At 35.2% G+C, this 12,428-nt stretch overlaps 1 protein-coding gene across 1 annotated transcript in view; it reads right to left on the bottom strand.

Annotated features, from left to right (window-relative positions):
* LOC105553394 (ankyrin repeat domain-containing protein 18B-like) overlaps positions 1-10,784 on the bottom strand; it is a 49,692-nt gene extending 38,908 nt beyond the window's left edge. The window contains exons 1-6 of the mRNA XM_011999451.1: positions 10,750-10,784; positions 9,675-9,789; positions 9,339-9,512; positions 4,732-4,838; positions 3,820-3,957; positions 1,157-1,224 (exon numbers count right to left, since the gene is read on the bottom strand). Of these exons, the coding sequence (XP_011854841.1) occupies positions 1,157-1,224; positions 3,820-3,957; positions 4,732-4,838; positions 9,339-9,512; positions 9,675-9,789; positions 10,750-10,784 (637 nt within the window). The remainder of the gene's footprint in view (positions 1-1,156; positions 1,225-3,819; positions 3,958-4,731; positions 4,839-9,338; positions 9,513-9,674; positions 9,790-10,749) is intronic.
* Positions 10,785-12,428: the final 1,644 nt, after the last annotated feature.

The raw sequence follows: 12,428 nt of genomic DNA, 5'->3' as shown, positions 1-12,428 counted from the left end.
ATTCCTGTGTAATACACTTGACCCTGAACAATAAGAGTTTGAACTGCAGGGGTCCACTTATACGCAGATTTTTCTTCTGCTTCTGCAACCAAGAGACAGCAAAACCAACCATTTTCTTCCTCCTCAGCCTAATTAACCTGAAGATGATGAAGATGAAGACCTTTGGGAGGATTCACTTATGTTTATGAATAGTAGGTATGTTTTTTTCTTTTCTATGATTTTCTTCGTAACAGCTTCATTTCTCTAGCTTATTTTATTCTAAAAGCATAGTATATAATAATGCAACACATACCAACTATGTGTTCATCGACTGTTTATGTTATCAGTAAAGTTTCCAGTCAATGGTAGGCTATTAGTAGTTATGTTTGGAAGGAGTCAAAGTTATACTCAGATTTTCAACTGCACAGGGATCAGAGTCCCTAACTCCCACAACATTCAAGAATCAACTGTAATTAACATTTATTTACTAAATATAAACCATTTACTATAAAAGTTAAATAGAAGATCCATTTGCATAACAAGTGCAATTTGTAACAATGTAATTATAGAGGAAAATGCAACATGTTAACTTAAAAATCTAATTTCTTATTTATATTAATACAAAAATATAATGTAGAATTTCAGGGATCATAAACGAATTTTTTTCAGAGAATACTGCTTGAGATTGAGAACTAACTTCTTAAATAACTGAATTCTAAACTAAAGAAATTAAATTTAAAAAATTAATTTATACATAAATATACATATTTTAAACTGCTCTTTTATGATTAAAAATACGTAATCTTACTTTTTTTGGTTTTTTTTGGAGATAGAGTCTCGCTCTTTCATCCAGGCTAAAGTGCAGTGGTGCCATCTCAGCTCACTGCAACCTCCACTTCCTGGGTTCAAGTGATTCTCCTGCCTCAGCCTCCCAAGTAGCTGGGATTACAGGCGCCCGCCACCATGCCCAGCTAATTTTCGTATTTTTAGTAGAGATGGGGTTTCACCATGTTAGCCAGGCTGGTCTCAAAATCCTGACCTCAGGTGATCCACCCGCCTTGGCCTCCCAAAGAGCTGGGATTACATGTTTGAGCCACCACGCCTGGCCTGTAATTTTGCTTTTTAAAATCAGTAAGACCACCAAGAGAAATGAGAAATTTACTATCAGAAGTCTTACCTTGATTGTCATTTCGAAGATGATTTTTAAGTATCTTATTTTTATGTTCCAAAATTTGTTGTTGAATGCTATGCATAATAAATGTAATAAATAAAATTAGTATTTTAATAGTGATATGAAAAATATTTACCAAACATATTAAATTCTTAAAGCATTTCAGACAATATCAGAGCTAATATCAGAACTCTAATGTCCAATACACTTTAAAATTTTAAGCTGTATAAACTTATTAAGCTTCTAATTAAAGAAGAAAAACAGGAAGTACTCATAAACTGAGAAAAACATAGCTCAGTAAGTTAATTCTAGTCAGCTTAACAGCCTGGAAACTGTCCTGCACTCAGAGTAAGTCCTCGCTCTGTGACCAATAGGTATTTTGTTTTCAGACCATTTGCTTCTCTTAGGCGCCACGGCTTCTTCTAAAAAACAAAGATTTTACTACTTGACTTCACTAGGTTGTTAGGAGGATGTAATGAGGTAAAATGTTTAAATGTTCAGAGAAATAGTAAAGCAATGGAAAAATTTATTCTTGAGCTGCAGTGCTGGAACAATTTTGGAATCTCAAATAAAACCTGATGAGTGTTTTTTCATAGGTTCTAATATTTGAATGTCACAGTTTTCAGAGAATATTATTAAGTGCTAATTTTGGTTATTAGTTCTATTCTTTGTGGCTTATAGTTCAGAGCATTTTAGCTAGCTCATAACTTATAACTAAATTTATATATAAATATATTATTGTCTCATTAAAACATATAACCTAATTGTCCCCTATTACTGAGCTCATCAATCACACCAAGGGCAGAAAACTAATAGATGTCAAAACCTGGCTGGGACAACTACCATTCCTTCTCTACCTCCTCAAACTCAGAGCCAGCAGGTCTGTGTCAGAGGCTGCATCTTCTGGGTCCTCTCCGACTGACACACAAGACAAAGCCTTGCTTGTATTGTTTTTCAGTTCCATGAAAGAGATGCAAGTTGATGTTTCTTCATTTCCAAGTCATGTACTAACAACATATTTGCATGTAACATCCCATATGCCACTCAGCTCTGTTCTCATTTCACAGATCACCTTACATGAATACTTCTATAATGATCATAATAACAATTTCCATATTGGGTGACTCCTGTTTTGGTTTGACTCACATTTCCTTGAAGCTAGTTAACAAATAGTCAAATGACCTTCTGGGGACCATGCAACATGTGGAATGCTTTCTGAATTTGTGTGCCATCCTTAGGCATCAGGCATGCTTATCTGTTCTGTATTGATCCAATTTTAGAATATGTGCTGCTGAAACAAGTATAAAGCCCTGTTTTATACACGGATACTCAAAAGTCATGGATGAGGCTTAGCTCTGTTAAATCCAAATTACCTACTTTAGATACAGAGAATTCTGTTGAATGACTTCCTGTGAGGTAGAATTTTAAAATATTTTAAAAACTTGAGGTGGAGATGCAAAGAGCCTGACAGGTTTTCACTATTATGGAAACACATTACTTGAGGGGCCAACTCCAAGTTGGTGCTCATTACTCTACTGAAGGATAATGTGGAACATTCTGCTATCTAACAAAAGGCTACACGGGACAGAAAAAAGGCTCAAGGTACAGATGTGACAACAAAAGGTAAAGGGACCTCTGCTCTCTTCCTGCAACATTATTTGAACATCCCTGACTGTTGAGTGCAATCCAACTAATGTTTGCTAGAGAACAGATGGACACTGGTCTCAAAGGATAACATACCATGAAGGTATAGGCTAGGCCAAGCTAAGACGTGGGCTACGAATAAGGTTTTTAGTATTAGGGAGAAGGTCAATTTACTCACTACGTGTGTGGGTAAAGCTAGGAGGCCTTTCTGCCAGAGCAGGGTGCTGGGAACAATGGCTGAGCCTATCTATGTACATGAACTAAAAAACACTGTAGCTGTGGACACTGTGTATGAGTCATCATGAAGAGAGAGGGATCTGAATCAGTATGGGCATCCTGGTGCCAAAAGTCAATCATTACCAGATTGCAGGACAAGTTACAATGGCAGCAATACAGGAAGTGAATCAATGGAAACAACAGAATGACTAGAATGGCCTTTTCCCCCATTCTTCTGACTTGTAAAGCAAGATTGTCTTCCTTGGACTTAGGGAACCCCTTAGCTTTTTGAAAAATCCAAAGCAGGAAGGCATAAGAGATAGCCCCAGGGAATAAATACAAGATTTTCTGCTAAACTGGACATTTCAAGACCCAACAACTAATTTGGAAAGTCAGGCCAGCCATGGTGGCCTTTGCGAGGCCGAGGCAGGAGAATCACTTGAGCTCAGGAACATGGGCAACATAGTGAGACTTTGTTTAAAAAAAAGAAGAAGAAAGAAGAAAGAAAAAAAGAAAGTAAAAGATGTGACATTATTTATGTCTCACATACAAGAGTAATACTTGGAATGAAATGAACAACACTGAGATCCCTAGGGATAAAGGTCTTCAAAGATTCTGAAAGAATCTTGCACTCATTGCTACTTCTAACTAGTCTAGCTTTCTGTTTGATTTCTGGCTAAAAAGTGGACTAACTTGTTGCCATTCCAAACTACTTCAATCAAACTATGAACTCTCACCTAATGTATAAGATGCAATATTTGTAATTATTTTAAACCTTAATGTAGTATTAACCTAATATAAGCATATACCTTCTCAAATCACAACAAACAGCATAATCCTCAGCAGTTTGGCCAAACATGTCTTGAGAAAATATATTTATATTTTGCTGAAGGAGGAGGCTGACGATACTTGATGAGCTATGCTGCACAGCAAGCATGAGGGCTGTTCTAAAATAACAAAGAAATAACAGCACTCAAGAACTTTAATAAAGATATTTAATTAGCAAATTGGATACACTTTACCGATTTCATATCTTGCCTCTCAGGATAGACATAATAACCATTTACATGTACTAGCTTATGTGTATAAGCATCTTGGGTGCTCAAGTGTTCATCTTGGTAAATTACCACCAAGGCTAGAAGACAGGGACAACAAGGAAGCTTCTTGTCCCACTGGGATATGACATAATACAAGCTCTTAATTTATAATCCTTTGATGGCCAAGAAACTGTGCTAAGGTCACTTATCTAAAGTAGGCAAAGATTTAGATGAAGATTTCCCCATTGCTTTCCTAGTCTGATATATTGTAATTCAAAGTCAGCTAGGAATCAAACAAGTAAGAGCTATCTGCAGGCTGAAAACAACAGCAACAACAACAATAATAGTGATAGTAGTTGTTGTAAACTGAAAGTTAAAGTCTATGCTTTATAAAATTAAGAAAATACAAAACCCCTTTAGTTATTATGATTACAGGACCAAAAACATCAGATTACAAATAACAGTCTATAAGAAAAGATGAATCCTACTATATACTGTTTTTGATGTTGCTCAGTCCAAATAACTGCTTTTCTACCTAACTGATTATTTGTATTATTTTTTACTATATGTCAATAATTATAAGTGAATCTTATTAACATTTCTTACTTGAGTTACCACTCCAGAACACTCAGGTTTTTAGGAAATAAACAAAAAACAAAAAAAAAAAAACAAAAACTATTGCACCTTCTGAAATTGTCAACGGCATGTATATTTGCCTGGTTCTTCAATAAAAATTCCACCATTTGCTGTCTCCTAGAATTTATAGCAAACAAAAGTGGAGTGTTTCCCTCCTGTAAGAAAGTAAAAACAATTTATAATTCACAAAATTACATATTTCTCAACTGAACTAAAAATCTTCTATAAGATGCTATGAACTTAAACTTACAATATAGAAAGAAAGTAAATGCAAAGCAGTCCCTTCCTTTTCACTCCTCTGTGCTTTCCCACACACTGCCTTGCAAACACCCCTCCTCTGCCTCCCCACATTAACTTCGGTCATCTCCAAAACTCACTTTATTTACCAGTCCCAAAAATCCTTGCTTCTATCTCAGCATTTAGCACAGTACATTGTAATTATTTCATTGTTTCCCACTGAAACCAAGAGCTTCTTGAGGACAAGGGCTGTATCTTTTTTCTCTATAACCCTAAAACCTAAGACATAGTAGCAAATGCTTTAAGTTTTTAAAATAAATTAATGATTTAAATTATCTCTAGAGCAGTGTTTCTTAAACTACATTTCAAAGAATATTTGTTTTACCAGAAGAACTGTACCCCAACGAAAAGGTTCCATGATCATCTGCATTTGAGAAGTATTACAAAACTGTATTACATGGCCAAAAATCTAGAAATCCCTTGAACTTTGCCTAATCTCAATTTGACAATACTTTTTGTGGCAAACATTAACACTTTAGGAACTAGAGTTTCAGGGACACAGTTGTCAGAGCTTTGCAATACAAGTGTAGGTTTCCTCTGGGTGGTACAAACTTGCTTGATTCACTTGCATCAATGGTGTCAGGATGTCAATGTCAGGCACTCCTGATGCAAAGGGGCTACTAAAGAAATGAGCTCTGAATTAAGAGAGATTGGCTTCAAATGCACTTATTTTCCTTACTATTAAATAGTGCATGGGATTTTTCCTAATACAAGAGGATAGATTTTTATCTTAACTTAGAAAGTTCAGTATGTTCTGTGTAATACAGACCAGTTAAAAATTTTTGAAAATAAATATTAAAAAGCAAAGCTCAGTAAGAAATTTTATTCTCAATTATAATGATAATCCTGGGATGCTAATGCAACTTTACTTTTTAAATCCATTTGTATTGGTTTCCATTTAAATTGCTATTTAACATTATTTTTTTACTGTAGGCAAAATATAAATCAGAAATAAAAATACAATGGCTTCTCAATAAAAGTTCTAATACTGATGTACAGGGCTTATTTCTAGCATAACAAAAGCCAGTAAGTTATTTGCTTTTTTGTTGTTTGTTTTGAGACGGAGTCTCACCCTGTCGCCCAGGCTGCAGTGCAGTGGTGGCATGATCTCCCCTCAATGCAAGCTCTGCCTCCTGGGTTCACACCATTCTCCTGCCTCAGCCTCCCAAGTAGCTGGGACTACAGTTGCCAGCTAATTTTTTGTATTTTTAGTAGAGACAGGGTTTCACCATGTTAGCCAGGATGGTCTGGATCTCCTGACCTCGTGATCTGCCTGCCTCGGCCTCCCAAAGTGCTGGGATTACAGGTGTGAGCCACCGTGCCCAGTCGTCACTTGCATTTTTAAGGGACATTGCTGAGAAGAAAGATATAATGTCTGCAATATTCATAATCTATCCACTTCTCAGCAGGCATAACCTAAAAAAGGCTTCTAGGCATTCTTATGAGAAGATGACTATTTGTGGTATAGATATAAAAAAAGAGTTAAACTTCTGAATTCTAAAATCCAACTCTATAATTGAGGGATTTATATAAACTATAGACTATATATTATGAACCAATATATGCTGTCTTGAAAAACTTGATATCTTTATGAAAATATACTATAAAAAAGGAGTTGTAAACTCAAATACTTGTAAGGATGAAGGAGGTTACCTAACTAAGTGAAGTACTCAGGTGTGCACAGTAGCAAACTGGAGAATATGTGCCTCCTACACAGGGCAACCTCTGCACAGCAGACTAAGCACTGATGCAGTTCAAGGGACACTAGATTTGATTCTTAAGCCTGAGGTCCAGATTTCTGCATGAGTCTACTAAATTTTACATGTTGACTCAATTTAAAGAGGCAAAGAACAAATCTATGTGCCACATGTAGACTATAACCCTTGTGTTTTTATATTTGCTATGAATGTGTTACTAAATTGTGTATAAACCAAGTATTTGCATGTGGAACTTTTTCCTTCTCTAGTATCATATGTTTAATAAAAAAACTCAGGCCCTGAAATATACATAATAAAAATTGCTGTTAAGACTCATAATACCCACCTCAAGAATTTTCCCAACATTTATTCATTTGCAATCTATGTGTATATCATTTTCCCAGATTGTTAACCAAATAGATAATTAGTTCATAGGACTGCGGAAACTAAATTATTAAAAGAATTTCTATTGTATTCTCACTGACTTCAAGGATTTCAGTGTTTAAAACTGACATCCTGATTATGCCAAAGCTCTATAAACTTAACAGACACACTGAGATAGTCCCTAACACAACTTCAACTGAAAAAAAAAAGGTTCAGGATTTGCTACTAATCTAATTGAGAAAATCTCACTTGTAATGAACATTTGTTGACACATAATCACTAGAATGGTGACAGAGGAACATGAAATTGTGAAAGGGTCAGCCTCTACTTATTGAAAGATTACCCACAAGCAAATTGCTGAAGACTCTCTGAATGGCAGTAAATGATTCATGGTGGGAAGGAAAGGGTGTTATTCTGTAAGCTGAGAGCTGTTGCCAATGATATTTCCTTTCACTTCCCAGTCACAAACGTAGAGAAAGACAGATAAGTCAGGCTAATGTTATTGGAAAGGAGACCTTTGAAGAAAGTAGCACCTATCAAATGCCAACTCTTTTAGAGATTTCTTATGTCTTTGAGATATGGGAATTTATATACTGCACTTATCTATTCTGTGCTTCTTCATCAGGAGTGTATTTGAATGCTGAGGTATTTGTTTTTGCTCTTGTTGTAAGAGACAAGATTTTTGGATTGGCGCCATGTTACAGGAGAATAATTGCACAAGCCTCTTCCTGGCAATGTACAGCCTATTCGTGTAAGATAAAAAAATTAGACTATAGATTCTAAGGGGCAGGCGGATCACGAGGTCAGGAGATCCAGACCATCCTGGCTAACATGGTAAAACCCTGACTCTACTAAAAATACAAAAATCAGCCGGGTATGGTGGTGGGCACCTGTAGTCCCAGCTACTTGGGAGGCTGAGGCAGGAGAATAGTGTAAACCTGGGAGGTGGAGCTTGCATTGAGGGGAGATCATGCCACTGCACTCCAGCCTGGGCAACAAGGTGAGACTCTGTCTCAAAACAAACAAACAAAAATTACTATGTTACTCAGGCTAGACTCAAACTCCTGGGCTGAAGCAATCCTCCCACCTCAGCCTCCTAAGTAGCTGGGACTGCAGGTACATGTCATTGTGTATGACTTCAAGAAAATATTATTAACCATACATGTTCAGAACTTATTAGATCTATTACATCAAAAACATCAGGGGAAAGCCTACACCTGTAGATTTTTAACAAAATTTCCCCAGGTCACTGTAATGCACAATTCTAGCTGAGAATTACTGCAGCAGACAATCACTTCCGTTTCATCTCTCACCCACACGGCCAGTATCCTTTATCAGTTGGGATGTGGCCAGAAAGAGAAGAGTATGAGATAGAGTTTTTTATTAAAACTCCAGTTAATTTTCCTGGGTGTGGGTATAACAGGGACAAGTAAACTCAAAATCCCAGTTGATTTTGCTATTTATAAGTTCCTCATCTCCCACCTTCCCACCAAGATATTCTAGATTTGAGAGTTTAGACTCTTATCTAAGTGACTGTTTTTGCCAGGATGGGTAATAAGTCAGTTACTAATTTGTTCCACCCTTTGCTGAAGTGTTTCTCACCTCATCACCATCTACTCACTGCCAATCTGGTTTCCTCAGAGTCCTCTAAAAATTAATCTTTAGGCAAGTTTCAATCACTCTATTTACCAAACCAAAAACGATTACCCCAAAGCTGAAGAGCACTTTGTCTCAATACATCAACTGGGAAAACAACAAACTGAAAAACAAAACCTCTTCTTGGCATTTTCCCTCATTACCTAATTTCCAAGTGACCTGCATGTTTTTGATTGCTCCCCTTTTCCCTTCCCATTTTTCCCTCTTAAACCTTACCAATGAAAGATACATCCTTTTTTTTAGAAAACTGTCAGCAGCAGCAAGATTTACATTTATTGTAAGTTGCTTTAGTTTTGAGTTTTAAGATAAAACCTGTTTCCAGGGTAATTTTTTTCCTGTGATTTTTAAAATACTAATTAGAAAAAAAAATACACCTGGGGTAGGAAACAAATATTTGAAAAGAAGTTTTACCTTAACAAATTCACAAATATTTCCCATAAGTGCACTAAAAAAGCTGTGCCCTCTAATGCTTCTTTAAAAGTATATTTAAAATAAAATTTTAGACAATTATTTCAAAATATTTTTATTCAGAAATACTTGAGTTCCAAATATGAAAAACTGACTCTTACCTATGTCAATGTTAAAACAAACATTTTGAAAAGAAAGTTGATTGATCTATACCTCATTTAGTGCTTCAATATTTGCACGGTGGGAAAGCAGTTTTTCTGCCAGCGAAGTCCCCTTGTTATACATAGCATAATGGAGAGCAGTGTTGCCGTAGATATCCTTAATGTTTGGATTGGCGCCATGTTCCAGGAGAATAATTGCACAAGCCTCTTCCTGGCAATGTACAGCCTATTCGTGTTAGGTAAAAAATTAGACTATAAATTCTAAGAATTCAAAATACGTATTCCACAGGTTTCACCAACTAGTTATGTTTAAATGAGATAAATTAATTTTAACTCTATGTATTTAAATCAAATTCATTTCATGCTGAAAGAGTTGGCTACTACATACCTTCATTAACGGTGTCCTGTTTAGTCTGTCACAGATGTCGATCTGGCAACTTCTGCTCAGCAAGAGAGTGACCACTTCCACACGGCCATGGGCACAGGCCAAATGTAGAACAGTCCTAGGAGAGTGAGAGGAGGTTTCAGGAAATTGTAGTGCAATATCTCAAAACCTACAATGGTTCATGTAATTGTAAACAATGAATGGCAGTTATTCCTCTGCCTTCAAAACAAATAATTTTCTTTTGAAGAAAGTAGAGTATTTATTAGCTCTTACTGCTCCCTACCTTAATGAAACAGCAGCCTATTTGGATAGAATGAGCTTGGTGCTTGGATTCAGTTCAACTAGGGCTTGAGTTCTACTTTGAACTCGATCACATACCAGCTATTGCTTAACCTTTCTGTGCCTCAATTTCCACATTAATAAAATAAAGATGACAATGGCAGCTAGCTCACAGGACACCATTATGATGCTTAAATGAAAATCTATGTAAAGCATTTAGAACCATTTCCAGAACAAGCAACAACTCAATAACTGTTAGATTTTTGTTTGTTGAGACAGGGTCTTGCCCTGTTGTCCAGGCTGGAGTGCAATGGTGTATTTATGCCTCACTGCAGCCTGAAATTCGTAGGCTCAAGCAATCCTCCTGTCCTAGCCTCCTGAGTAGCTGGGACCACAGGAGCGCACCAGCATAATCAGCAAATTTTTAAAAATTTTGTGTAGAGTAGGAATGTCACTTTGTTGCCCAGTCTGGTCTCAAACTCCTGGCATCATGGGAACTTCCCACCTCAGGCTTCCAAAGTTCTGGAATGACAGGTGTGAGCCACACACCCAGCCAGATGTTATAATTATTACTATTACTACTACTTAACAAAAACATTTTAATTAAGTAAAATGATACAATTATTGCTATTTTGCAGGATGATTTAAAGGTTAGGTCACATTTTAGCATATCTGATATTGGAATGGCATTTATAATTCATAATTTTTTATAATTGGTAGCATTTAAAAAATCATCTTATTAGTATAGAAAATAGTAGGGTATTACACAATCCATGAGGCCTTACATTAAGTAGAATACGGTAAACACAGCAGGTCTAGGGCAGTTCTAGGCATCTAATTGACACTTAAATACATTTTAACTCCTAAAAGTACCATGGGGAACGATCACTGAAGTAACAACATATTTTTTAAACAAATTACTTCTTACTTTGATTTTTAAAAACATGAAGCTAAAGAAAACTAATGATTGAGATGAACAGGTATGGCTCATTTTAGTCAACACTTAGATTTACAGAATATATGCAAATCAGACTTTCCAATTATTAATAATAGAATTTAAGACTGATAAATTTTCAAAAGGGCAGTTAAAGGTTATCTCTTACTGTTTTCTACCTTCAGAAATGCTTTTGCTTGAAAGGTGGGAGGAAAAGCTTCAGTGAGATTAAGTCCTACTATTCCCATTTTAAATCTCTCATCTTGCTCAGGTAGAACAGGTAAACATAAAGGTTTTAAGTATGGAAGGGTCCTGAGAGATAGTGCAAAATGTCTGCTACATAACAGGTTTTCAGGTTATGTTTGATGAATAAATGGATTGATAGAATACAGTTGGGGATCCCAGTATTTTTAAATACAACTTCTATAAACCAATATTTTCGTGATAGTAATAATATTTGCTGTTTGTTATTTTTATAAGACTACAACTATAATGAAATGATTAATCTATCATTGTTTGTATATGCACATATGTAATGAATCTATACATAAGAAAAACATATATACATAAAAAATATACATAAAAATATATACATAATAAAATCTGCAAGCACAGATAAAAAGATTCCCTTTTTATTTCTGAAGCTAAAAGTTCAAACAAGATAACTCTCAATAATAATATAAAACAGTGAGAAATTATTTTTATCTATACAAGATTCATATTTCTCTCTTCCCAAATATTATTCCATTAATAATAAATTTTTACTAGAAGTTTCATAAATGCTCACTTCAGAAATCAAAGGTAAGAAAAAGGAACAAAAGACTTTAAAATACAAATGCTCAGAAGTTACAAATTTTATCCTATTTTGTACATAATTTTGGCTAACACAAGACCATAGTATGTTCGTGTGTATGTGCAAGCAAACTGATTTTTTTTTCCTCACTGGCTATAACAAAATACATCTTCACACATCAACATACTTCTCGACCTACTGCCACCTTCAATGGCCACATATCCATTCTATCGGTTCTTAATATAAATGCTGAGAAAAACAAAGTGCATGTATCTCTATTTCCTAAAGGTATTTTAATGCAATGGAATTGATGGGTAAAGGGCATATACATTTTTAAAATGTGGTAATTATCTCCAAATTACCACTTGAAAAGTCATCAGCAACTTAAACTTCAAGCAGCTGTATAAGTACCACTGCTCTTTATTCCCACAAACATTGTGGATAGAAAACAGTCACATTCCTCTTTCAACTTAAATTCTCTTATGAGAAACACTAAGGATTTTTTCCTATGTACATAAGTAACTTGTGGATCTGCAAAAAAGTACTTTGCTCACTTTTAGAGTTCTTTTCTTGTGGATTTGATTGGAAAGAATTCCCTGTAAAATAAAGATGTGTTTTTTTATCTGTATATATATAACTGATCTATATATATAACATATTATATTAGTAATATATACAATTTGTTATATATATAATCAGTAAATGTTTTATATATAATCATTAAATACCATATTATAAAGAATAAATTCCC

The sequence above is a fragment of the Mandrillus leucophaeus genome, unplaced genomic scaffold, assembly GCF_000951045.1.
Source record: "Mandrillus leucophaeus isolate KB7577 unplaced genomic scaffold, Mleu.le_1.0 Scaffold593, whole genome shotgun sequence".
Classification (NCBI taxonomy): Eukaryota; Metazoa; Chordata; class Mammalia; order Primates; family Cercopithecidae; genus Mandrillus; species Mandrillus leucophaeus.
Note: the sequence above shows the minus strand (reverse complement) of the source record. Positions and strands in the feature narration are given on the sequence as shown.